This window comes from Pieris rapae, chromosome 2 (genome assembly GCF_905147795.1).
Source record: "Pieris rapae chromosome 2, ilPieRapa1.1, whole genome shotgun sequence".
NCBI lineage: Eukaryota > Metazoa > Arthropoda > Insecta > Lepidoptera > Pieridae > Pieris > Pieris rapae.
Window position 1 is genome coordinate 11,370,589 of NC_059510.1, and position 26,566 is coordinate 11,397,154.

The 26,566-nt window shown below is 33.6% G+C and overlaps 1 protein-coding gene across 1 annotated transcript in view; it reads left to right on the forward strand.

Moving 5' to 3' along the window:
• LOC111001978 (arrestin homolog) overlaps nt 1–26,566 on the forward strand; it is a 43,585-nt gene that overhangs the window by 12,346 nt on the left and 4,673 nt on the right. Inside the window, exons 2-9 of the mRNA XM_022272062.2 lie at nt 2,615–2,658; nt 3,464–3,628; nt 6,628–6,748; nt 10,550–10,697; nt 15,204–15,354; nt 19,170–19,225; nt 19,779–19,842; nt 25,743–25,851. Coding sequence (XP_022127754.2) covers nt 2,627–2,658; nt 3,464–3,628; nt 6,628–6,748; nt 10,550–10,697; nt 15,204–15,354; nt 19,170–19,225; nt 19,779–19,842; nt 25,743–25,851 — 846 coding nt within the window. The 5' untranslated portion in view covers nt 2,615–2,626. The remainder of the gene's footprint in view (nt 1–2,614; nt 2,659–3,463; nt 3,629–6,627; nt 6,749–10,549; nt 10,698–15,203; nt 15,355–19,169; nt 19,226–19,778; nt 19,843–25,742; nt 25,852–26,566) is intronic.

Consider the following 26,566-nt stretch of genomic DNA (forward strand, 5'->3'; position numbering starts at 1 on the left):
CATTGTGTGGGATTTACAATAAAACTGTACGTTATCACCAGCCCATGTTGACCTTTAGTTAAGTCGTTTTAGAAACAATTCCATGTGTTGTATATACTTTCTAAGACATATATTCTATAAGTATCCGATTATCCTTGTCATGTGTAATGCTTGAGAGCAAAATTAATCAATACTATGCCTCCTTGATACGGCTCAGAAAGATATATTTTATTAAAACCACTGAATTTTGCCTTGCCTTGATATTAACGGTATATAATAGGATAACAAATTAAACAAACAGGGAAAAACATTTTTTTTTAAATATAGTAGTCTCCCTATTCTTGTATCATCACCGGTTTTATTGCTTTTCCTTACAAAGTTTGCCTGGAAATTAATTTCATTGGAACCCACTGACCTCGTATAGTTCAAGATAAAACCGATAACTATAGCTTATTGAATTAATTAAATTTTAACAAAACAATTAAATTAACGAATCACGTAGTTATTTGAACTACTATAGCTCTGATTTAATTAATTATGAACAAGCTGTCATGCTGTATCAATGCAAATGGATCATGAATATTTTCTATTCATATTAAATATATAAACAAACCCTTAATTATACATAAAAGTATAATAAAGCATATTAAAAAAGTTTCCGTCTTACTGACTACAAAAGTTGGGTAACCTATTAAATATTCATTACAAAATATACCGACGCATTTTCTATATACCATGTTACCTCGAGGGATCACTGTGACGTCACTCACACAGTTATGTCACGTTGACAACTGACAAGGGTATTTTGTCAACTGACCTTTGTGCGTTACCACTAAAAAGGTTCACATCAACCTCGGTTACTACTATCGAATGCCAATTACTGTTTTGTGTTGTTGTGTTAAAAAATTGTGTTGTTTTGTTATATTCTTCATAGATTTTTAACCAAGCATTTATCGAATTGGGAATGTTGTGACATCTCTCCTATGTAAGGGCGTAACATTCACAGTTAAAAACAACTGACATTCTATATAAAAGAATCGATAGATAATATTTCAAAGAGAAAACTTAATTGTTATCTACTGCTTAATAAAGTCAAAGTCTTAACCTTGGCTTGATCCCTTGGCATTGTTAAGAGATGTATGGCCACTCTGCATCTTTTACCACATTTACTATGAAGAGTGTTTAGCTGTAGCTGAGTTTCATCATCGGACGTCAAGGCAGATTATGAAATACCATCCGTATCACCATGACGTCCGTCGTTCCACAATTGAGCGTTTGTTAAGGCAATTTTTGCCGCGCACCAGCTGCCAATAATCAATTCGTCTTAGCTTCCTTAAATAAAAGAGCGTACATACTGAGGCTTGGGCCTCATTGACTCTCTGAGGATTGCCTCCCTTGCCTGATAACATGATACGGCAAGCGCAAATTCTCCGCGCCAAGGTTGTTACCAGCCAATCTAAATTATGAATTCTATATGTAAATCTCAGGTGGCTGATATTGCTTATGTACTGCGCGGTACCTACCTGTGCATACAAATTACTGTTTAGACTTCTAACCTGTATTTGTGTGTGTAATAGTCTGCCAATTGCATATTGTGTTTTTAATTTTGTCTCTGATTTACGTATAGACATTTGAACCTTCCGGCAATGGATTGAAACGCAAATTAGGGATGTGAAAAAATAATCGGTTTTTTTAGGGGCTAATTTTTAACTTAGCAGTGGTGGCCTAGTGTATTTGGAGTACGACACTCATCCTTGAAGTCAATGCACATTTGCCCGAACGCTGAAGGACAACATCTAGAGGCAACCGGCTTGCCTTAGACTCGAAACGGTGTTTGTCAGGCACAGAAGGCTGATCACCATCTTGCTTAGTGGAGTAACAAATGATCATGAAACAGATACAGAAATCCGAGACGCAGCCCCTCTTTTAGTGAGACTGGTTTTTTTCTGGTTATTTACATTTTAATTACATGTTATTAAAATCATCCAATATATGTTATCGAGTTATTACGGTTAAAATGCATTTAATTACACAATTATTCTCTATATAGGGTATGAAGAATAGTCTAGCCTTTGCACTAAACGGCGCCGTTTAACTAGCGGCCTGAATGATGTTTAGCCAGTTGATCAAAGCAGTTGATTCAGCTAGGCAAATGACATGATGTTTGTTACAACATTTAATTAACTGTCTGGCTAATGCCGTTCGTTCGATAAAATCATTGTTTGATAGAAATACAAAAAAGGTGAAACATGTGACATAAATAATAATTATTTTAAAATTCAATTTGTCTCACAAATTCACACTATTATTGTCACTACACTCTTCTGTTGTACTTGTTGTTTTTCATGAAACTTTGGAAAACACCATCAAAGTTGTGGTTTGCCGACGCCATATTGACAGTTTTAAGAGATTCGTTTCCAGTTGTGCAATTAAATTTAAATCACAGTTATTGGTTGGTATTATCCCATTACAAAATTTATCAAGAAAGGAATCGAATTAATTCGGGAGTCCCACAGTACTTAGATGGAATAATACTATTTACATAAAAGGCAAACTGTTACAATAAAATTCACATATCCAGGAACCGCTATACGTTGTCAGTATTTTTTATAATAAACATATTTGTTTGTTACAGGTTGACAGTAAGATGACTCCAGACAACGCTTTGAACTCCCAAAGGTATGCTGTGTCATTTTCTTAGACTTTCTTAAAGTGGTGAAAACGAAACAAGCATAATGTAATCGACGGCCTTAATTCTACTAACCTGCTCGTATCCAGGCAAATAAAATATTGCCAAAAACTAAGAGTGCGATGCTTATAAACAATACAAAATAGTATTGAATCAAAACGAAATATTAAAACAACATATAACATAACTGACCAAAAGAGCTATTAATTTTATATAAAAAAAAAATTACATATTAAATCTATTGTTACTAATAACAGATAACAAATCCACATGCTATTTTAGACCAGCCCGTTTCCTGGATGTTTCCTCAATCTTTCCTTCAGTTGACTGTGATTTGCGTATAAGAAATTTGTGTATGAGTAGAAATATCATCATAACGATGACCTGTTGATCTGACCAAATTAATACAACTTTGGATCTCTATCTGTATCGAGATAGCTAGATAAATTAGAAGCATGCGTTGAAATAATTATTAAATATGATTATTTAATAAAAAACGAATAATAACGAATAACAATCCGTATAGTTTAATTTTCCAATTATCAAATTACTGGGTCAGAAGTACCATTTGAAGATATTAAAAATCCTATTGGACTCTATTTTTCGTTGGGTCCATTTGCGGCGACAAAGCTTATTGGAAGATCAAAAGGCACGTCGCCATGGAAACCTAGTTTTGCATTGCTTTGTATTCACCAGCTTTTGTTTACTTTTATTTATAAAACACTGAGAGCCGTCTTTTTACTTCTAAACGTAGAATAATTTTATAAACTCAAATAATAATAAAAAAAATTCCAGGGTCTTCAAGAAGTCATCGCCCAACAACAAGCTGACAATGTACCTGGCGTCACGTGATTTGGTGGTGGAAAACGGGAGTATCGATAACATACAGGGTGTTCTACACGTTGAGTCGGGCAATTTGGAAAACAAGAAGCTCTTCGGACAAGTTACCCTGACCTTTAGGTAATTTCAACCAAATATTTCTGTACAATGCTTTTACTAATTTCTACAATTGAATTTAAAAGTTAAGTACCTGTGTAGCTGTGTTATTTGCATTGAATTAAGACATTATACATTTCCTAGGTGGTAGTTTGGTCACGATCTATATCGCCTCAATCTGTCATAAAGATAACTTATTTATTGGACCTTTAATCCTCAGTACTAGTATATAAGTTGGAGGATATTCATACAATACATACAAGTTACATTGTTACATAAGTTAAGTTACATAGTTCAAGCCCCGCAGACCGCTTAAAATATTACATTAATAATTTAAAGCGTTTTCCTAGTGAGGCCTATTTGAGGCGCGTACGATATGCAGGAAAAAGTGAATAAAAAAAAAATCTACAGCATGTTAGGCACAAAAGGCTGAACTATCTACTATAAATAACACATGATACAGAAATCTAAGACCACTACCAAATGTCCGAATGGAATTATGATTTCATGTTTTTTTAAATGAAACACCCAATCGTAATTTACACTGGGATGTCTTGTTTCTTTCTTGATTCAAGTAAAATCAAATACAAAGATTACTCTTTAGCAGTTATATTAAAGAAGAACTAACACATTCGTAAAACACATTAATAAGGAGAAAGGACATGCACAAGAAACTTTACCACTTCTTGCATGCAAATATTTAAAAAAATCTAACGTCTAAGGGGCGTGGTCGCCTCTTAAAACTTCACGGAGTAAAACGTGTAAAGGCCAACATTTCATTCACTTCAACTGCCTCCAAGTAATTTAACAGGATATCCTTTGCGGAAATCTTCATACATAATTAACAGAGAATTTTAATGATTCAATGTCAAGAGAGTATAGTAATAGTAAGCTTCCATCCTATGATATATCATAATTAATAGTATTTTTAGAGGTAATTTATAGTGGGCTTCAAAGCCCGTTAGTTGACCTCTCAACTAATAGGCTTTTCTCTTCATTATCACGTTGGCTTTAATTATAAAGTCAACGTGATAATGAAGGGAAAAGCCAAAACTGATGGATGAATCAATAATTTCAATTTAATCTTGTATATAAAATTCTTGTGTCACGGTGTTAGTAACCGAACTCCTCCGAAACGGCTCGACCGATTCTCATGAAATTTTGTGTGCGTATTGGGTAGGTCTGAGAATCGAACAACATCTATTTTTCATCCCCCTAAATCTTAAGGGTGGTCCACCCCTAAATTTTTTTATTTATTTTTTAGACAATATTTTTTGTTTTTATTTTTTTACGATACACCATACAAAAATACATGCAACCCTACATTTTCACCCCTCTACAATCATCCCTTATGTTTTTTTTTTGTTAATTATAAACTTTAATTTTTTGGCACAAAAACATGGCAAAACAACGTTTGCCGGGTCAGCTAGTGTGATTATAAATTTATATTTCTGACATCGCTGACAACATTGCGACGATTCAATATCTGACATATATGCAGTTAATTTTAAAGTGTAGCAATGTTAGAACGTAATATGTTAATATATTATATAAATCACGTGTCAGCTTGTTTGTCCGCGATGGATAGCTTACATCTCAATTTATACCCACAATATTATTTTATTGCAAATGTTTGTTTATTTTCTTAAAACAGGATAATTGTTATACAAAGTCGATTGAAGCGCTTTTTAGGGCCTCAAAAGACCTCTATCGAGCAGATGGATAATCCAGAAACTACGAGGGGTCCCAAGCATATCTCCAATTGAGATAAGACGCTTGATTGGAAGCCGCAAGGAAAGCGTAAGTCAAAGTAACTTTAACTTTGACTTCCGGTTAGTAAGTCTATCAATAAGATGTAGTGGTGAAATAACCCCTCGTTTTGGCTTTTAGAATATGTTTTCACTGTATGTTTACATTATTACTGTAAAATAGGCTATATATTTTTAAAATAGCTAGTGATCCGTATGAAGACTTCGATAAGCGCTCAAGGAATATGTAGCAATAGAGCATTGTACACCACAGATTTATAGAAGGAATATCCGGCTCGAAGGACCAAAATGTATGGTTCCTGGGTCATAACTTAATATTAACCACTCGCGTATAACAATTGAATATGAGCGAATTAGTAGAATGTTAGTTGCTATGCAATTTAACAGTCGAAGAGAGTGCCTACGTCTGGCTATGCTCTCAGGGTTTAACTCCTATGTTTTAGTTAGTTGCAGATGAAGAGAGTGTCTGCGTCCGGCTATAGTGTCGGGATGTGACTCCGACGATTTAAGATCCAAGTGTACAGCCAGGGCACGTACATTGCATCATCGTGGCTCGTAAATTTGAGCAAAATGTAGCCATGGCACGTACATAGGGAATCATCATGCTTATAAAACTAAGAAAGCCTGAGTGAGCAGAATGTATAGCCTTGGCTCGTACAACATCAATATCAACAAAAACATATTTAATAAAATAATAATTCAGCCCTGTGAAGCTGAGAATGGACGCAATTACTGAATAAAAATGAAAAGAATTCCTTCAGCTATGTCTTATCTTCATGCATTATCCAGAATGGAATAAAAAAAGACGTCAAGGCACAATACAAAATACATCAGATGAGCCTCCCTTATACGTATATACGTTATATTCAATCAGAATTGTATTTTTACGCTATGAATAGATTGCTATATTATATATCATAAGCGTTAGGTTAAATATTTATAAAAATGCGCCTGCATTTCTGCTAATACACTATCTGTGCACACACTTCTGTAAATGAATGTAAAATAAACGCCTTTTGCTTTCAATCATAAAATGATTCAATTTAATTCATTAATTATGAATGAAAAGTGGTATTTAATTATTATAATCGTCGTGGATATAGTTAAACACAAATCTAAAAAACAGCGTGACCTTTAAATATGACTGATACTACAATATGTCTGATAGCTCTATCTCTACACTAGATTCAATAAAAGAGGAAGCTTCATAATTGGCGAAAGAGTGTAATTTTATTCCCTTGTGTTATTCAACAGATACGGTCGCGAAGACGAAGAAGTTATGGGGCTGAAGTTCTGCAATGAAGCAATAATGAGTCTTACTCAGATCTGGCCTCCGCATTGCAATAACGATAAGCATCCGACTTCAGCACTTCAGGTAATGGCTGTCCTGTTTAGTAGTGAATAGTGGGTTCATATAACATTACACAAAAATTCTAAAGCATTTTTCTCCGGTTAAAATTCAGCTTAATGCTTTAAAGTGTCAGGGAGTCGTTCAAGTACTACATAAGCACCATTGTTCCCAGGGGCGGGGAGGAGGGTCCTTTAATTTTCTTATTTGGTGATTATTTTTTTTAACTTGAGGAAATTTGCATATTGTTACGAGCTAGGGGATCGGATAGAAACTGCCGTCGATTTATTCAAGGGTTTATTTTAATAAAATCTACGAGGAATTCATTAAACACTAATATCTTGAAATTACGCACAGAAAAGCACTAATAATACACACAATGAAACACTGTCACTAATCACTTAAATCACTCAGTACTTTATCACTGGTATCACTTAATCGCACTTTTTCTCTTCGCTGTTTATCGCTTGGAATCGCATTCAAAACTGAACTGAGTGGTCGCGTTTTGGCTCGCTTATATTATATCCCTGGGAAGAATCTCGAACGATGTTTCCGATGTTTACGAGAACTTTCTAGGCGGGAGCGCTACTGAGTAGCGATCGCCTAATTCTAGAACGCGCGTACTTGCTATCTCTTTCGCACACTGCTACGTGCTTGTCGTACGGCGTTCTAAAGTTCTCGGTCTAGCTTCGATAAGGTTCTTATCTTTTCTCTCTTTCGCGTGTCAAACAGTGCTTGTCCCACACCTAGAAAATTCGTTCTAGAATATTCCTTCATCGAAGGGCTATAACCAGGCCTGAAAACGCCTGAAAACGGGTCTGCTGAAAAGTGTACCATTCGTCTATACGTGTTCTGAAACCGACTGAAAATATGTTTCAGCCTCCTGAAAACTTCGGCAACATTATGTAAATTTCGATTTTTTAATATGTGATTGACCCTCTCCTGAAACGGTCATAAATCATATTTCAGCCTGCTGAAAAGTTCTCTAAGTAGTGGAAAAATCTAAAAACATTGCAGTTGACCCGTCTTCGTAACAATATTATTAATTGCGCATACCCTTCCGCGGCGCGACTGCTTGGTGCGGAAGAGTTGTGTTTTGGGTATGCACCAAAAAAAAACTTTTTAAATGTATTTATTTAGAAAACATTGGCTTTTATATTACAAAATGTAGGGTATCCAAAATGTTTACAACAAATTTGTTTTAACATAGCTGATAATGATTTCAAATATGAATTGAATTCATCTCTTGGCGCGATTTTTTTTATATTTAACGTTTTATAATTACCGTTAAACGTGAAAATACACAATACAAAATAATCGAAGGTAGTATGAACATAACCATTTCTAATCGCTTAACAAATTTTATCTTAAACTTTTCAAATATTGTTAAAACTCTGCTGGCCATATTAACATTTTATTTAAATAGTCAAAGATCACTTCACTGAAGAGTAGGTATAAGAGAGTAAAATAATAATATAGGGTAAAGTTCGAGGAAGAAATGTTGTTTAATATAGAACATTTTCAGTTAACAGAAGAAGTCGTAAGAAAGTTAAATAAAGTTGAAGACTTGGAACAAATAGTAGAAAAGTTCACAGAAGTAGTAATCAAATCAAGTGATGTAGCAATTCCAAAAATTAAAACCGGGAAGAAAACTAAAATGGCTTGGTGGACCGAAGAACTACAGGTGCTCAAGAAACAGGTTGAGACTAGAAAGAGGAGGATAAGATGTGCCGCAGCACGCAGAAGGCCAGAGGTCGTAGATGAATACCTTACATTAAAACGAGAGTATGAAAACCGGATCAAACAAGCTGCATACCCCCTGTCATATATTAAACATCAGATAAGGCAAAGGACTCTGGAAGTATGGAATGAGCGCTACCTGGGGGGTGAAACAGCTGGAACTACAAAATTATTTATAGGCAATGTTAAAACTGCGTATAAATTGGTAAAAGAGAAGCGTTTCACACCCCAGATGGCGCAAATTCTAACAGGGCACGGAGCCTTTGCATATTACCTGCACAGATTTAAAATTAGGACAAGCCCAACATGTGCCTGCAGTAATGAAGAGCAAACTGTGGAACATGAGCTCACTGCCTATATTCACTGCCCTATATTCGCATCGTCCAGGCACGACCTGGAGCAACAAATACAGATGACTGTAGACCGTAACGGCCTACAGGACATATTAATAAAGCACAGACCGTGCCTGGAACGGTTCTGTGAAAAAATAGTTGTATATATAAAGGCGGCAAATAAAACAGAAAGAGCGGGTCTCGCGGGGAATTGCGCCCCGGCTCGCCCATGAATATTGTTAATAAGAATATTACCGATGTAGTCGGGGCGTAATTCCCGACGCGTTAAATAATATCAGTGAAATATAAAGTCCCTGGACACTATGGCAGGGGAGTAGAGTGAAAATTATTTAAAAAAAAAATAATAATAATAATATACTATGGATCAATTTAAACGAAGCTCAAAAGATTTTCTGCTCGTCTTTTAATATATACGTATCAAAGGAAATCGTAGCGTATTTCAAACTAATTAATACAGGATTGAAACGTTCCATTGACATCACTACATATAGTATAAAACAAAGTCGCTTTCTCTGTCCCTATGTCCCTTTGTATGCTTAAATCTTTAAAACTACGCAACGGATTTTGATGTTTTTTTTTTTAATAGATAGTGATTCAAGAGGAAGGTTTATATGTATAATAACATCCATTAAATAGTGGAGAAGTACTGTTATTTTTGAGGTTTCTAATGTGATGTCGTAAATAATTACATTTTTTCCGCTTACATTGCAAACGCAGGCTGAACCCTACGAGTTTTATCAAAATAATGCACTAAGTATTGTACACATTGAAAAGGTCTACAGAAAAGTTCGTGATGGTATATGTCTATCTCTTATGGATAACCCAGATTTTTATATACAACGTTTACAGATTTTCTGTAGTGTATTTAGCATCAGCATTGCACCCGTGCGAAGACGGGGCGGGTCGCTAGTTGGTTCATAAATCGTTGTATCGAAAAGCGACGAAAAGCGGTGGTTCGATTTTCCAAAAAGTTTTAAAATATAAGCCCTAATAATAGCCCGAAAAGTATTTCAAAAGCCAAGTATTTTCGCAGATGAATTAAAGTTGTTGTCTTAATCATCGGTCCAGGCTGAATCTTAAAGTTTGATTAACAAATTAATAGGTTACACTGGAAGAATTTCAAATTTTCGAGAAATTTGTTGATCTTGTCACGAATTTATGTAGCACTTTGGGGCGAGTTTTATATGAAGTTTAGTGTTTTTGGAAACTCGCATAGGATTATTTATTTCCTCTTCGGATCGTATGTTTGTTGAATTGCTTACAAGATACATACTACGTTTGATCTTGTCATGCGGGAACGCGATCTGATGAATTTTTTTCATGCAACACCTCGATTTCTTAATAAAATATTGGTATACTATAAACCTGTAACAGCGACGAGACGCGGGATTAATCCTAATTTATTTTCTATATCTTTAATATATAAATATGAAATGAATCAGAATAATTTTCACTCACTAATAATAAATGAAAATGGCCAAAAATGATACAGATTTTTTTCTTTCGCGGTAAATTATTTCATAATCTTTCCATTGTTTTGTTCAGTTTAGTTTGAATATGTAAAACAATGCTTTCAGGACTAATAAATGTGAACTAATTAAGAAAACAATTTATATTTCTTTCGATTTGAAATGTTTACTATCACTTTATGTAATGGAAAACTAAGTTGAAAATACCTGTATGTAATTATCATTTTACTCACGATTGTTTATAATATGGAAGTGACATTTCTCAGGAGGCACTTATAAAGCGTTTAGGAGACTATGCATTTCCATTCCACTTGGAATTAACTCACCTGGCGCCACCTAGCGTCCAATTAGTGCCAGCTAAGCAATACCACGGTGCACCTATTGGGACCTCTTATGATGTTCGGGCGTATATAGGTAAGACATATTATACCTTATGATGATATTATATTAATATTTTTTTCCTTTTTTGAGCTGTTTATTATTTCAACGTTAACCATTGAGCTAACATTTAACACATATGAATGTGTTTAAAAATTAATTAAAGCAACTGTAGGTTTATTTATTTATTCATTTATTTATTTATTTATTTATTTTCCATTAAATTTTCCTATCTTTACAGTTAAAACTAATGCGATAGAAATCCATTATACTACCCACACCAACTAACCTACATACAAAGATTAAAAAATTAAACTAAAATTCCTAAACCTTATAACTAACAATATAGCAAGCAACTCTTGTGAACTCAGCCAGCGTACAAACAAATAGGTCCACCTCAATGGAAATTTTGTTAATGGTCTGTATTGCTCGCGTGAGTGGCGCTTTGCTAACCAAGTTGGAATGTGCGCGCGGTACATCCAAAAGCTTGGACGTAAGCCTCAGGTTTCTACTTGGTACCCGTAGACCCAGTCTCTCCATTATATCCGGATTATGCACCCGACCCGTAAGTATTTTAAATATATAAACGGTCACAGCTACCTCTCTTCTGAGGCGTAGCTGGTCATACCCCACCATACCCAGAACAAACAGGGTCGGGTACATAAGCGGATACAAGGGATACACTCCATACAGTCTCTTGTAGAGGTAGCGAGTGAATTTATTTTGTACTCGCTCTAACATGAGACTGTATTTAGCCTCATATGGGGCACAATCTCGTAATATATAAGGCGGTATACCATCCGGGCCAGCTGCCTTTTTTGGTTTAAGTAGCTTAAGTGCCTCCTGTACATCGCTCAATTGTAAGCTCCCAACATGAACTCGTGCAGCCCCGTTTGAACAACCCGCTGCCGCAACAGCTGCGCTGACGTCAAGCTTTGGCTTTTGTGTAGCATAAACAGAGCTAAAATACTTGGCAAATGCTCTAACACTATCATCAGGGGGTAACACCTCTCCGTTCTCAATAATACCCGATGGTTCTCTGTTGACTCTGTTACCATTAATAAACCTCCAGAATGACTTGGGATCTTCAATGATATTTGATTCAACAGACTTAGTATAATTTTCAAGAGCCAATGCAATTAATTTCTTAACTTCAGCTCTGCACCGGCTAAACTTTTCGTAATCTCCTGGGGATTTAGTAACTTTGTATCTCTTATGCAGCGTGGCTTTTTGTTTAATTCTTTTAATGACTTCCCTTGTATACCATTTTGGATATAAATACCTTGAGCATCGTAGGTTCCTGGATTTTTTTGGCACACATTCCTCAAGTACAGAGTTCAACTTATAATAGAAGCAATTGAGACTCTGATTTAAATCTGACGAGTACACATCAGACCAATCCACTTCTCTAACCTTGGAATACAACGAACTAAAATCGGCTTTCTTGAAATTCCATTGTAACAAGCGCTCGTGTGTTATAGCCGGGTCATTCCTTGACAGAACTGACGCAACGCGTGGGCACACACACACAAGAAGCGGAGGATGCTGGACGTCTACAGATACCAAAGGTTCATCCGTCTCGCACACCCCAACACTTTGCATTCCTTTACCTTTGCTTAATACCAAATCTAATAAACGACCATTAACATTCCCTATATTATTACACTGACTGAATTCACAATAGTTACTAAAGTAATTCCAAAAATAAGTATTTACATTATTTGAGCAAGAATATAAATTAAAGTCACCAATTACTAATACATCATCATACTTGCAACAAAATTCTTCAATTGTTTTGAGTAATAAAAAGTATTCTTCATCATGCGTATTTGGAGGAGTATAAACAATACATAACAGAAACATAAATCTATTTTTCAAATAGACAGTTGCACAAACTATTTCGAAGGGGCGAGATTCAATTTGCAAATCAGAGGGTAAAATTATGTGACGCAGTTCCAGGCGCGGGGAAGCCACAAGACATACGCCACCATGCTTGCGCCCATCCGCGCGATCACATCGCAATACCGTATATCCAGGAGGGACTAACTCAGCGTCAGCTATAGATTCATTACATCCCGTTTCTGTAACTGCAAACAAATCTACAGAGATAGATGAGACACTCATATAAAATTCCTTTAACTTGGTTCTAAGACCCCTCACATTTTGGTAACATATCTTAATATGTCTACTTCCATCCTTTTGGTTTGTTAGATGATCTCCGAAACCACACCCAGTCACAATATTCAACATTTATCGGCCAATTATCCGGTTTACATAATAACTCATATTCACATTCTGGTACCCCAATAATGAATGATGCGTAATCCTTTTCTTTTTTATGATTAATTTTTTCGACTCTTATAGACACCTCCTTGCCATATATTACATTCTTGACATACTTCTCTAGACACTCCACACTTGTATCTTTGTTTAAGCGCCACACATGCAGAAACTTTTTCCGCTCAGCTCCACAGATCTCCACTACATCACTTCTACCTCCTTTTTTTACTTCACAACTGGGATATTTTCCACGTTGATATTTTCCAACTCTTTCCTTTATCTTATCGCCACTGTTCTCCTTTTCAACATGGGTTTCCAATTCTTGCTCTTTATTTATTTCTGCTACATCTTCAGGTACCTTATTTGTGAAAGCACTTTGCTTCAACTTATTGTTTTTTATTTGGTTCGGGTTCTGTTTAGCGGCGTTCGCAAACGATACCACCGGCGAAGTACTTATCTCACATAGTGTTCCGACTATCGGGCTCTTGTCCAAAGAACAGCTTTTAAGGGAATTTACATTTTGTTTCAATTCGCGGACCTGTAGTGTATTCACTTCTAAGGTCTTCTCCTGAATGATACTTTTACGCAATTCTTTTAATTCTCTTTCAGACTTGTCAAATCTTTCCTGAAGTGCCTTATATTGCTTTCCTTGCTCTTCAAAACGACTATTCATTTCCTGACGGAATTCCTGCACCTCTTTTAGCAAAATACTATGGTACTTTTGGATTAAAGCTTCAATTATTCGTTGACTTGCCTTATTTGGTGACATAGGATCCTGACTCGCCTCACTTATATACCGATCGCCTTTTGAGACCTTGCACAAACAGTCTGGACATTTCCAAATATCTTTCTCGTGCTGATTCATTAAAACCAATTTTTCTTTGCTAACTTTGATGCATTCAATATGGAAGCTTTTATTACAATGTACTCTGCAACACTTCAAATATAAAAAATTAACTATCTTCTTGTGGCATTTGTTGCAATCCATTAATCCAATTCTTGTTTTATCAGGAAGAAAAAAAAAACTAAAAAACTATATTTTACCCGGCGACTGGAATTGAACTCAGATCGTCAAAGACGTATCTCTTCAGTATGCGTAACGCCGGCGCTGCCACACGACCAATGTTTAAGAATTTGAATTACTTGTATATTATTCTTTTAACGTATGACGTGTGAAAATAATGATTGTTTGCTTTACTTGCTGCAGGTTACGGACGCACTTTTTTTCACAACGAGTCCACATAAAAGTTCCAAGTGTCTTACATAGAATTTCTTACTTATATGTCACTTGCAACACACTTTTCTAGTTCACTCACTTTTAGTTCTTTTGTCAAATACGAAGAATGAATTTAAAAATTAAAATGTAAATTTTCCTGTTAAATCCACTTTCGAGGATGCAAATATCTTTCACTGTGGTATCTGTTTCACTGTTAAAGGTTATTATTTACGTTTTAATCCGTATCTTCAATAATTACTATTTTTAAATGATTTATTTGTGAGGAGTGGAAGTTGACGTTGCGCCCTATCAGTTTACTATCAGTTCTCAAATTATAGGCCATTCTAGAACTGCCAAGACACTATGCCACCCTTTTTATTTGACAACGAAACATGACTTTCATTTTAACCGACTTTCTTCAGATAATTGCTTGCGAATGGAGACAACGAGTATCTTAAATAACAATGAAAAAACGAGACTGAAATTCCACGTATTTTAATATAACATTCATTTAAGCCGAAGCAATTTTTCTAAAATACAAAATCTTGGTAAAAATACAACGTATATTGTTTGAATTGTACGAACTGTTTGCAAAATTCAGTTGATAAAGAATATTAAATGTTAATATAATTATCTTAATTCTTCAAACATTTATTGCATTCTTCTCATATATATATTTTCTTGACGTTCATAAGTGTACATGTTTACCTAAATGAATAAAGATATTTTGATTTTTTTGATATATTGTATACATATATATATTATATCCAAATCATTAATATACAATTTAACTACACATAAATCTAATTATGAACTATGATAATGTAAACGACAAAATAGGTTTAACAGCGTTTTATTAAATGCTTTGTCATAAAAAAATATTTCGATTTAGAAAATAAGATTGATTGAACTGTAGAAAAATTAGTTTTGTATTGATAATATGTAATTTTTTGGCAGATTTTTTTAGTTATAAATATGAAATATTTAGTGTCAACAATTTTACAGTCAATTCCATTCCATGCATGGTCAATACGATTTATTTTCAGCGGATCAAACAGATGAGAAAATTTCCCGCCGCAACACAGTTCGAATGGGAATAAGAGTGCTTCAAGGTCCATGTAGAGCCCAGCCACCGGTTTTGCCTCCCCACACCACACACCATGCCCTGAGCGCCCTGGCGCATCACAACGTACTCAGGTAGATTCATAAAACCACATTTTTAAGATTATTTTATTACGCAAGGCAACGAAACCGACATCAAATATACAAATATAAATCTGATGTTAAAATCAACGGTGTATCTTACAGTCCGTATCACAGGTAAATAGTAAAACTGTTTAGGGTTGGTCGGTTTGTTATAGTTTTTATTAAGTACCAGCTGAGAAATGCACGAAAACAAACAATTCCCGAAAATTGGGATACAATTTATATTGCATAGAAATTATCCGGCTTCAACGACAACTGCACAAATTTCTATTATACGTTTAAAAACTAGAGTTTCAAAACAATATATCATTAACATTGACATTGCTACTGACAAGCCAAGGTTATTGTTCTAGTTACATAACCATTTATCTGAATTCACATTTTCTATATAAAGACGAAAATGTAACTGAAATTTGTAAAGCTTACGGCAACAGGTTCGTTGTATAAATCAGATTTGGGTTATTGAAATGCGGGAAAAATAATGAAAGTTTCGAACAAAATGGAAAAATATATTTACTTTCTGATATTCAGATTATATTTGATAATATTTGATACCTCTTCTTTCATTTCAACTTAAGTAGTTTCATCTAATATATAGGTGTTTATCTAATTATTTAATATTTAAATATTTTTAATAATTTTACTAACATTGTTATAAGTTTTAATATACTAACAACATATAGATTTATTAATTGGTCTGAAATAAATGATTTTTATTTTATTTTATTTTTATTTATCATTTTGAACTGTTAAGAGAATAACAACACATGCTCACAAAACAAAGGGTTCTATCGAGGATCAAACTGACGATTTAACAGAATACACAGCTTAGCAAATGATTAATTAATTCGTTCATTTTATTTGTTACTAACAGTATGTAATAACTAAGCACATATTATAATAAATTATAAATGACGTATCGGGAACTTTGACAAAGTCAAAATAACTTTATTCATATAGGTAGATGAGTACACTTGTGAATGTCAGAAGAGAATTCTAAATTTACATTTACTACCAGTTCGCAAGTCAAGGGCGTATGGAGCGGGCAAGAACTGACAAGAATATCTCCGCCACTGTTTTAAGAGTTTTGAGATCATTTAAATAATCATCTCGTATAAAAAGATTTATTGATTAATTTTCCTTTTAGGAGAGCTTTAAATTTATTTAGTGATAATTCTCTAATTTCGCTTGGGAGTTTGTTATAAAAACGAACACAATTTCCATATAGTACCTACTTTATCTTCTGGAGCCAGTTCTGTTTCGAGTATTATCCTGGTGAAAGTCACCATTTTAATATAATTAAGATAATGTAATAATATTTAATTTCTTAAACTTATTCCGTACCGACTCCCTTGGGGTAAGACAACAAACTCCCCGAACAGCCCGCTCAAATATCATCAATCAAAAGAGTATATTTACCTTTTTCCTTTATCAATATTTATAAAAAGTAACTGACGGGTTTTTCTAAATACTATTAAATGACTCCAAAGCACAAAAAAGTATTGAAGAACAAAATTTATTTTACTATATTATTTCAAGAGAATTCGCAGTTCATCGCTGGAACTATAATAATTATGCTTATTATAATCTAACCCTTTGCGTATTCAGTAATCTAAATATCTCAATGTTATGTACAGACTTATAAACGACACGGCAAATTATGGATTTTTGTTATCACCTGTTAATATCCTGAAAATTTATCAGTCTGATAACAAAATCCACTTGTTCGGCTTTATTCGCTGAAATTCTGAATCATTTATATATCGTTATTATAATCGTATAACTATATAAATGCCGGCGACGTATTTGCCTTCTGGAATCAGATGACTTTCCTGACCGTTTGCCCCTCTAATGTATTAAAAAATATAAGAAAGATATATATTATTGTTACGAATAAAACAACTAAATTACAAATTATTTTATTATGTGATAGTTCTGCTCGGTTAGTGACCTATGAGACCTATATTTTGTCTTCCCTATTATCAATACAACAGCAACGGACGCCTTTGTCTCTCTCTACAACACAGCGTAAACACAATTTGATAGAAAGAGATGAAGCATTGAGTAAGACTAAGGGGTTAAAAATGCTGCAATGTGTCGAAGTAATAAAATAATGGTGTAAAAGTGTTCATGAAGCTTAACTCGACGATCATCAGAATTAGTGTCAAGCGACGGTTCTATATCGTGTTTCAAATTGACAATTTCAGTTTATCAAACGCTATATCAAATGAAGTTTCTATTCCGCTAATAACAGCGGTAGGAGTAGGTAAGGTATAAACTTGTATGTTCTGTGACATTTTTAAGCCCCTATCTCAGGGATTGATCCTTTTCATACACCGATGTAAGGAAAAGATGTTTTATACTCGATTTTAAGAAAGTAAATTTTATTTGGTTATTTTTATTATATCGTAGAATTTTGATTATAAATACTTATTTGTTTTACGTGATATTTTTTTACAAATATTATACATAATATTACTTATATTATGTATAATATTTGTACAATAATTCCTGGGAAAGGTGTCCATAATACAAATTTATAGGCCGTTAAATGCTAATACTTTTGTTTACCTCAAAAGCAACCTTCAAGCGTAAACATACGCATCATTGGAAATTATACACTTGTATGATCACAGGAATTTGTAAGATATGAATTATTTTGTAGGTTTCTAAGGTTGTTATCCTTTTGAAATTCATAAATTATTTATTCATTTAATGAAATGTTTTGATAGATAGGAAATGATAAATTTGGTCAATGTTACAATATAATATATAATGTATCAGTACGTAAAAACGAATGATTTTTTTGTAAATAAACAAAGAAAAATAATTCAGAGCAACACCACTGATTTGGTGGAAAGATGGGGTCAAAATAATAGGAACTATCAAAATGAATTTTTATAAAGTAATACTTGTAATAGGTTAAGATAAAATATTATATCGTAGATGGGAAGATGATATTAAAAAGGTGGCAGGAGCCACATGGAAGAGGAAAGCAAGAGATAGATCTTTGTGGAGAACACTTGGGGGAGGCCTATGCTGAAAAGCAAGACAATCAAGAAACTGATGTCTAATAGGATATAATATGATAATATTTACATTTACCTTAACTAAATTTCGTAAATAAGTATAAGTAGTATATAAAGTAGAAATAAGATAAAATGTAACTTACAAGATTGTCAATAAAGGCTATATTTAATTTAATTATAAATAAATTAATAAATAAATAAATATTTATTATTAAGATAAAATATAATAGTAAGCTTAGAGAATATGGTGTAAAAGTTAAGGAAACATACTTTTTATTTTATTTATACACTCAACAGCCTATTAATGAAATGCTATTAAAAATACAATTTGTCAAAAACTAATTTAATGATATTGAAATAGGATTTTACATAATTACACAAAAATATACATCAGAATACTTTCCTTTTTATTACTAAACGTTCTTACCGAGAATACTGTTCTGTAATCTAATTTCACCATTTGCTTAACGTTTCGTAAATTCCTGTATGGACAATATTACGTACCCTTACACCGCGTCAGAGCCAAAGCAAAAAGAAGAATAATGAATTTCAATTTATTCATCTTTTCTTCTTATCATTCCATGACAGTAGCCTGAAATGGAGCTGGTAATAACTTTTTCTGATAAGCAAAAAGTTTTTGAATGTTTATTCTATCCTGTATATAATTTAATTGTATTTTCTGTAATATTTATGTTTACCTATACTGTCATACAATTTAGATAATAGTGAATCGTATTTGAATATGTGAATATTAGATAATTTTCTGCACGCTTACAGACTTAAAGGAAAAACAAAATTGCAAACGGACCACAGCAGTCGGCAGAAAGAGGAAGGTAAGTTCTGTTTCGACTCAGACAACCACATTAAATGGATTTCACAAGCTTATGTTGTTAATGAAGCGTGGCATACACACACACGTAGACACGGAATAAATTATAGATTTCCTATTCTACAGGCCTGGCTTAAATACTATCCACTCAAAGTTGATAAATTGCCTGCGACTAGTCCTAAACAGGCTACTTCTAATTAATTTGCGATATTTTTTTTAAAATAATTGTTGTTTGATGATTTGCTTTTTTAAAAGAGTACCGAGAGTTTTTTACGCCGGCATTTTCTCTTGGCCAATCACCTGTCTTCTTTGCCGATGAGAAGGTTTATACAGGTTCAAATTTAATGACGTGGAACAAGTGATACCTGTATCTCATGTTCCATAGTAAACATACTTTTTTAAACTTTAATATTAATACTCTAAATCGTCCCATTCTAAAATATATTATTTTTAGGTGTAAGAAATACAAATGTATGATTCATTAGCTACAGGACATAAGAAATTCATCTAAGAAGTTCATAACCAATTCTCCGGATAATAATTTTGAGTGTTTTCAGAGAACGTGGAGCCAGCGCCACCTCGCGTCGCGGTCGAAAAACCTTTTCTACTTTCTGACGGCAGGTGAATATTAATACGTTATTATCCTTAGTAAATTTCTAGAACATCTAAATCACTGTAATATTTATAAAACATGTTTTTTATTTACCGTTTAGTGGGGAAAGTGCAGTTACAAAAGAGTTACGTAATGATTTGTAATTATTCATAGGATCAAACATGATCGCTTGTCATTCATATAAAAAGTAAATCATATTACAATAATTTAACAACGACGATTCTTGTATCAACGGGATACTTCAAATGAAATAGGATATTATTTTATTCCCTGACATAAAAAAGTAAAGCAAAAATATAAAGGCTATAAATTTGATTGGTGTGCTAATCCTGCCAGCGAGTGGCTATATCCTCGGGAACGTAACTTTAGGCTAGGCTTATAAAACTTAGATAACTTGATTAAGCAAAATGTTTTGAATTTTTTGTAGATTCCACCTTGGCATAGTTTAACTGTGTCCCACTATAGTTCATATGACATATATTTGTGACAAAATTCACCTATATATAGCTGGTAACTATGCACTACCATAATTTGATTAAACAAAAATAATTTAAAAATTCAGCACACAAATATTATGTTTTGAGAATCCCATGTTAAAGAAAATCAAAAAGTAATCAGAATAATATTTTTTTATGATTCTCCGATAGTTTAGCTGTCTATATTGGGTGTACAGCGAAATATAGCGAACTTTTTTTTTAAATCTTTACATATGAGTGATTGTTGTCCGGTCAGTAATGTATACGTTTAGCCAATAGCAAAATAAACTATCTCCTTACAACAAAGCCTTTAAAAATTCATTGAAGCTCGTCTGCGTAGGTGAACCGGAAATAGAAAATAAAACTTGTTAACGTTATGTCGTAAATCTAAATTTATAGACTATAAAAATATTAGTTGTGTTGTCTAAATACACAGATGTTTCGAAATGAATAGAGATATTTTAGCACTTTGGTTTCGCTAATTCGCCATGAATATTTTTATATGTGATTGTGTACCTATTTAAAAAAGCACGCAGTGTATAAAGTATATAATTCGCCCTGTTTAATGAAGCTGGGGGAGGCCAGGTACAATGCTTCTTTTAGAGATTATAAGTATGACTTAGATAATGATTACTATTATGAATAAGAGGGAGTTAGTTGAGCATGTACTCTCGATGACAGCGCCGAGTTCAGTTCTGTACATCGAGACGAAACAACGTATGGCGAGAATACGATCAGATATTTGCTACCGCGGCTAATAAATCGACAATTCGGTCAGTTATTGGATAGCCTAACATTAACTGACATAAAAAGTAAGTTGAGGCATCGTGTTCCAAAACTAGGCTGCTATCGATACATTTATACAAACCACAGCGGTTTTCTTATGTAACATGTTATGGTTTAATTATATCATTTTGTAAAATAAAAACGAGAATACTTATAAAATTTAATCTTCATAGTACGATTGAACTTAACGTACAGAAATAAATTCTTGCGCCTGTTTCTTGTTCGGTTAATTCCAATTTAAATTGGTACGGTTTGTTTAGCTTTGTTTCGGTTGTTTTAGTAAACAACACGACGTAATCCAATTTACGGGAAAGTTACTTGCTGTTAGAACTTGTAAGATTTATACAAAACACTACAATATTATTTGAAATATATCCGATTGATTCTTGTTAAGTTATCCAGTCTTTAATAACAGAGAGATAGACAGTGAAGATATAGAGCAGTCCCTTCTCTAGTTCTTCTCTCAAGTTACCATAACCGAAGAGAATGCATGATGAAGGTCATGGGGAAGTGAATACTGCGGAGGTAGAACAAGGTAGGCAAATACTATGGATCTGCCTACCTTGCTCAATTCCTATGCTTCGGGAAAAGGCGTAATTTATAAATAATGTATAAATACAAAATAGATATTAGATAATTAGTACAGTCTGTGTACAGTTTTGTCCGATAAAAGCTCTCAGAACTTTACACGGGTCGGAAAATTACTAAGAACGGATTAAAATTACTAGGAATAGTTGTGCGTAAAATGAACGATAAATTTTTAATACGAAACTTTATTTCTATATTTTTACTCTTAGTATTTATGGATACTGTATCTGAAGATTAAAATGTATGATAATAAATTCTTGAAATTGATACGTTAGATAAGATGTTAATTTGTATAGATATTTTTTTTAATTATTCCATTTTCTAGTACTAATATAAACCCTTACTTTAGTTTTACAAATTGTAACTTAAACTACATTTATGACACCTATGAGACCTTGCGAGTTAGGCTACCTGCATATAACATTATCACGAGTTCATCTAAAATTAGTAACATCATATGAGCAAGTTCTCTTTGATCTATATACGATATAAAGTTTTAACATGCGAATCAGAAAATCGATTCTATACAGACGGGTAATTAACGTTCTCAAAGCTAATTGCCAGCTAACGCAGCCAGTGTATACTCTTATTTTTTATTGAAATCATCGTTTTTCTTTATTCTTCTTCGTCTAATTCTTAAATTCTTTAAAGGCCGGAAACGCACTCGCGGGCTTGTTGGCATTGAGAATGTCCATGGGTATCTATCACTTAACATTGGGTGAGACTCTGTTGCCCCCAGTTACCAGTAGGTATACAAAAAATGTTAATAGAGTCGGAAAAATTGTATTATTATAAACTTTCTGATTGCTTTTGAAACACATTATTGCGGAAAAAATCAAACGTACAACTTTCGAGATTTTAAATGATTATAAAATTATTATTATTATATTAGTCTGTTTAACAGTTTAATAGTCCAATTTAACCGAAAGAAGACACAAGTTTGCGCGTTTTCCGCTAAAAAAACTGACTTTGTCGCTTCTCCTCTTTTCGAAAACACTCTTCTTAAAGCCACAGCCAGCATTGGAATACTTGGCGTTGACATATCGAACGACGTTCAGTTTCGCGGTCACTTGGAGGGAAAGGCTAAATTAGCCTCCAAGAAGCTTGGTGTGCTCAGCAAGGCGGGACGGTACTTCACTCCGGGCCACCGCTTGCAACTATATAAAGCGCAAATTCGGCCCCACATGGAGTACTGTTCTCACCTCTTGGCGGGTGCTCCCCAGTACCAGCTCCTTCCACTTGACCGTATTCAACGAAGAGCGGTTCGAATCGTTGACGACCAAACTCTCTCCGAGCGGCTTGATCCTTTGGCGTTACGTAGAGATGTGGGGTCACTTTATCTTCTACCGCATTCACCATGGAGAGTGTTCAGAGGAGTTGTTCGGACTAATATCTGCAGCTGAGTGTCATCATCGGACGTCGAGGCATAATACGAAATTCTACCCGTGTCACCTCGACGTCCGACGTCCGCCGTCTCGTGAGCCCTCTGGCATTGAGAGCGTCCATGGGCAGCGGTATCACTTAACATCTGCTGAGACTCCTGCCCGTTTGCCCCCTGTTCTATTAAAAAAAAAAACACTATCACCCTCTTTATTTTGGTCTATTTCTGGTCGTAGACCTCCTCCATCTTCCTTCCGTACGCCCTGCCCTCTCTGTATCCACACAACCTCCTTGACGATGTGCCGTCTTCTGTTCTGCTAAGTCTCCTTTCAAGACCTATGTTTTATAGGGGTTACCCCTTTGTATGGCACTCAATTATCTCTACGTAAGTTATTCAGCCCTCTGCTGAGGTGTTTGAAAATCTTATGTTTTTTATTCCACATTTATCACAAGCAATCAAGATGCAACAGTTGAAGGTCCTACCAAGTATCTTGTAAAAATTAAAAAAAAATACAATTCCTAGTTCTTCTTGTCGATGCTGTTTAGAGAATTGCGAGAATATGCATTTTGGAACGCAACCAATTTTTAATACCGAATTATGTCGGGAGAGGTCCTTTAATTACTTCTATTATTTTTGCACAAAATGGCGAACTCGTAATTTCAGATGGAATTGTATTAATTAAATGTTCCTTTTATTACAACATCCACGTACATTCTAACAGATGCTCTTGATTTGGATACTAGCAGTTAATGTTATTTTAAAATCATTTACGTTCTGTATAAAGAATATATATTTTGAATCAAAACTGTTTGCACAGTTCTGAAATCACTGAGGTTTATCTATTGACATTAATGTTTAAAGAACTTTATTTCTCATTACAAAAAAATATATTTTATTTACATGAGAAACTTAATATTAATATGTATATATATACGAGCGAGATACACGTCGCCATTAGCCGTCTTAATGTTAGTCAACTGTGTTCATTCTAACATGCAACTTTACTGCCTTTTTGAATTTGTCCAACACTCCAATATTGCAAATTTGAGATGGTAATTGATTAAATAATTGCACACCCTCATACCTAATAGATTTCTTCAAATAATTTGTACGCGGCTTCGGCAAGATAAGCAAACTCGCTCGACGAGTATTGCGTGTAGTTGTGTATTTGTTTTTTTTAATGATAAGCAACTATGGAGAGAGTTATTTAATTTTTTTTAAATTAAGATACAGGTGCTATAAACATATTATAGTTGTTTAATCGTCATAATTTTTGTTTCTTGGTAGATTTTATTAGTCTGTGTTAAAAAATTGTATCTAAATAATGCTTTTATTAATTTATTTTGTAGTGTTTATAAGTTAGAAATTTTGACTCGTTACATTAAGTAACGAGTCTCTTATATTACGAAGTAGGACATCGGAAGACAACGAAAGTTACGTTATATAAATATTCAACGAATTTCAACCGCAAATTAAGCCATTTGGGTTTTAAACCACAAATCAGTGCGTTGTAATTAAATTTCAAACAATTTATTAAAACCGTGCAATTTTATAGTCAGCAAACAGTCAATATAATAATTTTGAATCCCATAAATCAGCAAGAGAATATTTTGAAGAATACATCAAATCCAAACTCTTATTATGATAATAACTTTTTAACTATAATAATAACAATACGAATAATTATAAAAGCTCTCACAAAATACATTTTATCAGAATAGGATTAATATTTCAAGAACATCTCTTTTAACCGCTAAAAGTTATAGACGTTGAAATCACTAATTAAAAATGGGAGAAAAATCTGGGTCTTAAAATGGATACATATTGTGGAACTTTCATATATCACACATAATTACCTAAATAAAAACACTTACAGGCAGATTTTGGTCAATATCAAAATGTATTCCGCAATCCGTACGTCATTTATTTTAAAAGTGTTTAGTCACGTCATATTTCACATACCTATGTGAAATATGGGGCATACAGCATGCAAAAAAAATATAAACACTACAATATAATTTAGTAAATGTAATATTTAGATACAATTTTTTAACACAGAGAGAAACGAAAATTATGACGATTTAACAACTATATGTTTATAGCACTTGTATCTCAATTGAAATAAAAAAATACGTCTCTCCATAGTAGATTATCATAAAAAAACAAACACCACTAAACAAATTATTTGAAGAAGTCTATTACGTATAAGGGTGTGCAACTATTTAATCAATTAACGTCTAAAATACGTTATATTAGCGCGTTTAACCAATTCAAAAGGGCATTAAAGACACATCAAAATAAGCCTAGTAGACTTAAATTAAGATGGCTCATGGCGACGTGTATCGCATTTTAAGTTATTAAGTTTCTCATGTAACATATTTTTTTATAATAAGAAATAAAGTTCATTAAACATAAATGCAAAGTTAAAGTATAATAGGTGATATAGATCTTATTGTGTACTTTTGACCGTGTCTTTTCGAATTTCAAGTCAATTTTGCTTTCTTCACTAATAAGTAGGTAATCTTTGCTTGGCCCACCCACGCACGCGCGTGTAGAATTTCGCAAAAATAGTAAAATCCATTGGGGACGCACGTTGATTTCTAAGCGACATTTCGTGTTTGATAAATAATGCATGAACGCCTAGAACTGAAATATTGTAATATTAAAATGTTTCCAGGGTGGAACTGGAAGCATGGCTCGACAAGGCGACATACTACCACGGCGAATCAATCAATGTCAGCGTTCACATCACAAACCACTCGTCAAAGACCATTCGACGGATAAAGGTTTGTTTATAAATTTATAATTTTACGCTGCATTTCTATTTCATTATTAAATTGGATGACATCGGCAAAAAATTAAATAGGGTAGAAAATATGTAGATCTTCTTCCGGACAGAGGTCGCATCTCAGAGTTATAATAGACTAAAAATATAGGTTTGATTCATCAATAAAACTTTAGACAATTTATTTATAAAGTGTAAAGATTTTTAAATTATACGAAGAAGTAATGTGTTGTCATTCTTTAGTCTATCACCGGGTATGTTAATTTTTTATTATTATTTATTGTACTAGCAAAGTAAATATTATCAGTACGGTTAAGAAACACAGCTTCAGTAATGATTTTCCTTTTTAACAAAAACATTCCTTTTAATAAACGCTGTGCGATGAAAACTAAAATTGTTGTTCATTGTTACGCGCCTGCAACGTATTGATTAGCTAAACGAGCTAAGCCACTGAGTCATGAAGGCTGTATGCACTTCATAAAGAATGTTTCACTTGTAAGAGAAGGTTCTGTTATGCGAAGCTTTACATGCAAAATGACTGACTATTTAATTAATAATTACATATTTTAATCTAATTTATTTAGTTCAAACAAGAATAAAACAAGAATAAAACATTCACTCATACCCCATCGTTGGTATATCGTGAATGTCATTTAAAACACTGTAAAACTGAAAAACTAGTCCTAATCTCTCAAATTGCATTTACGCTATATATA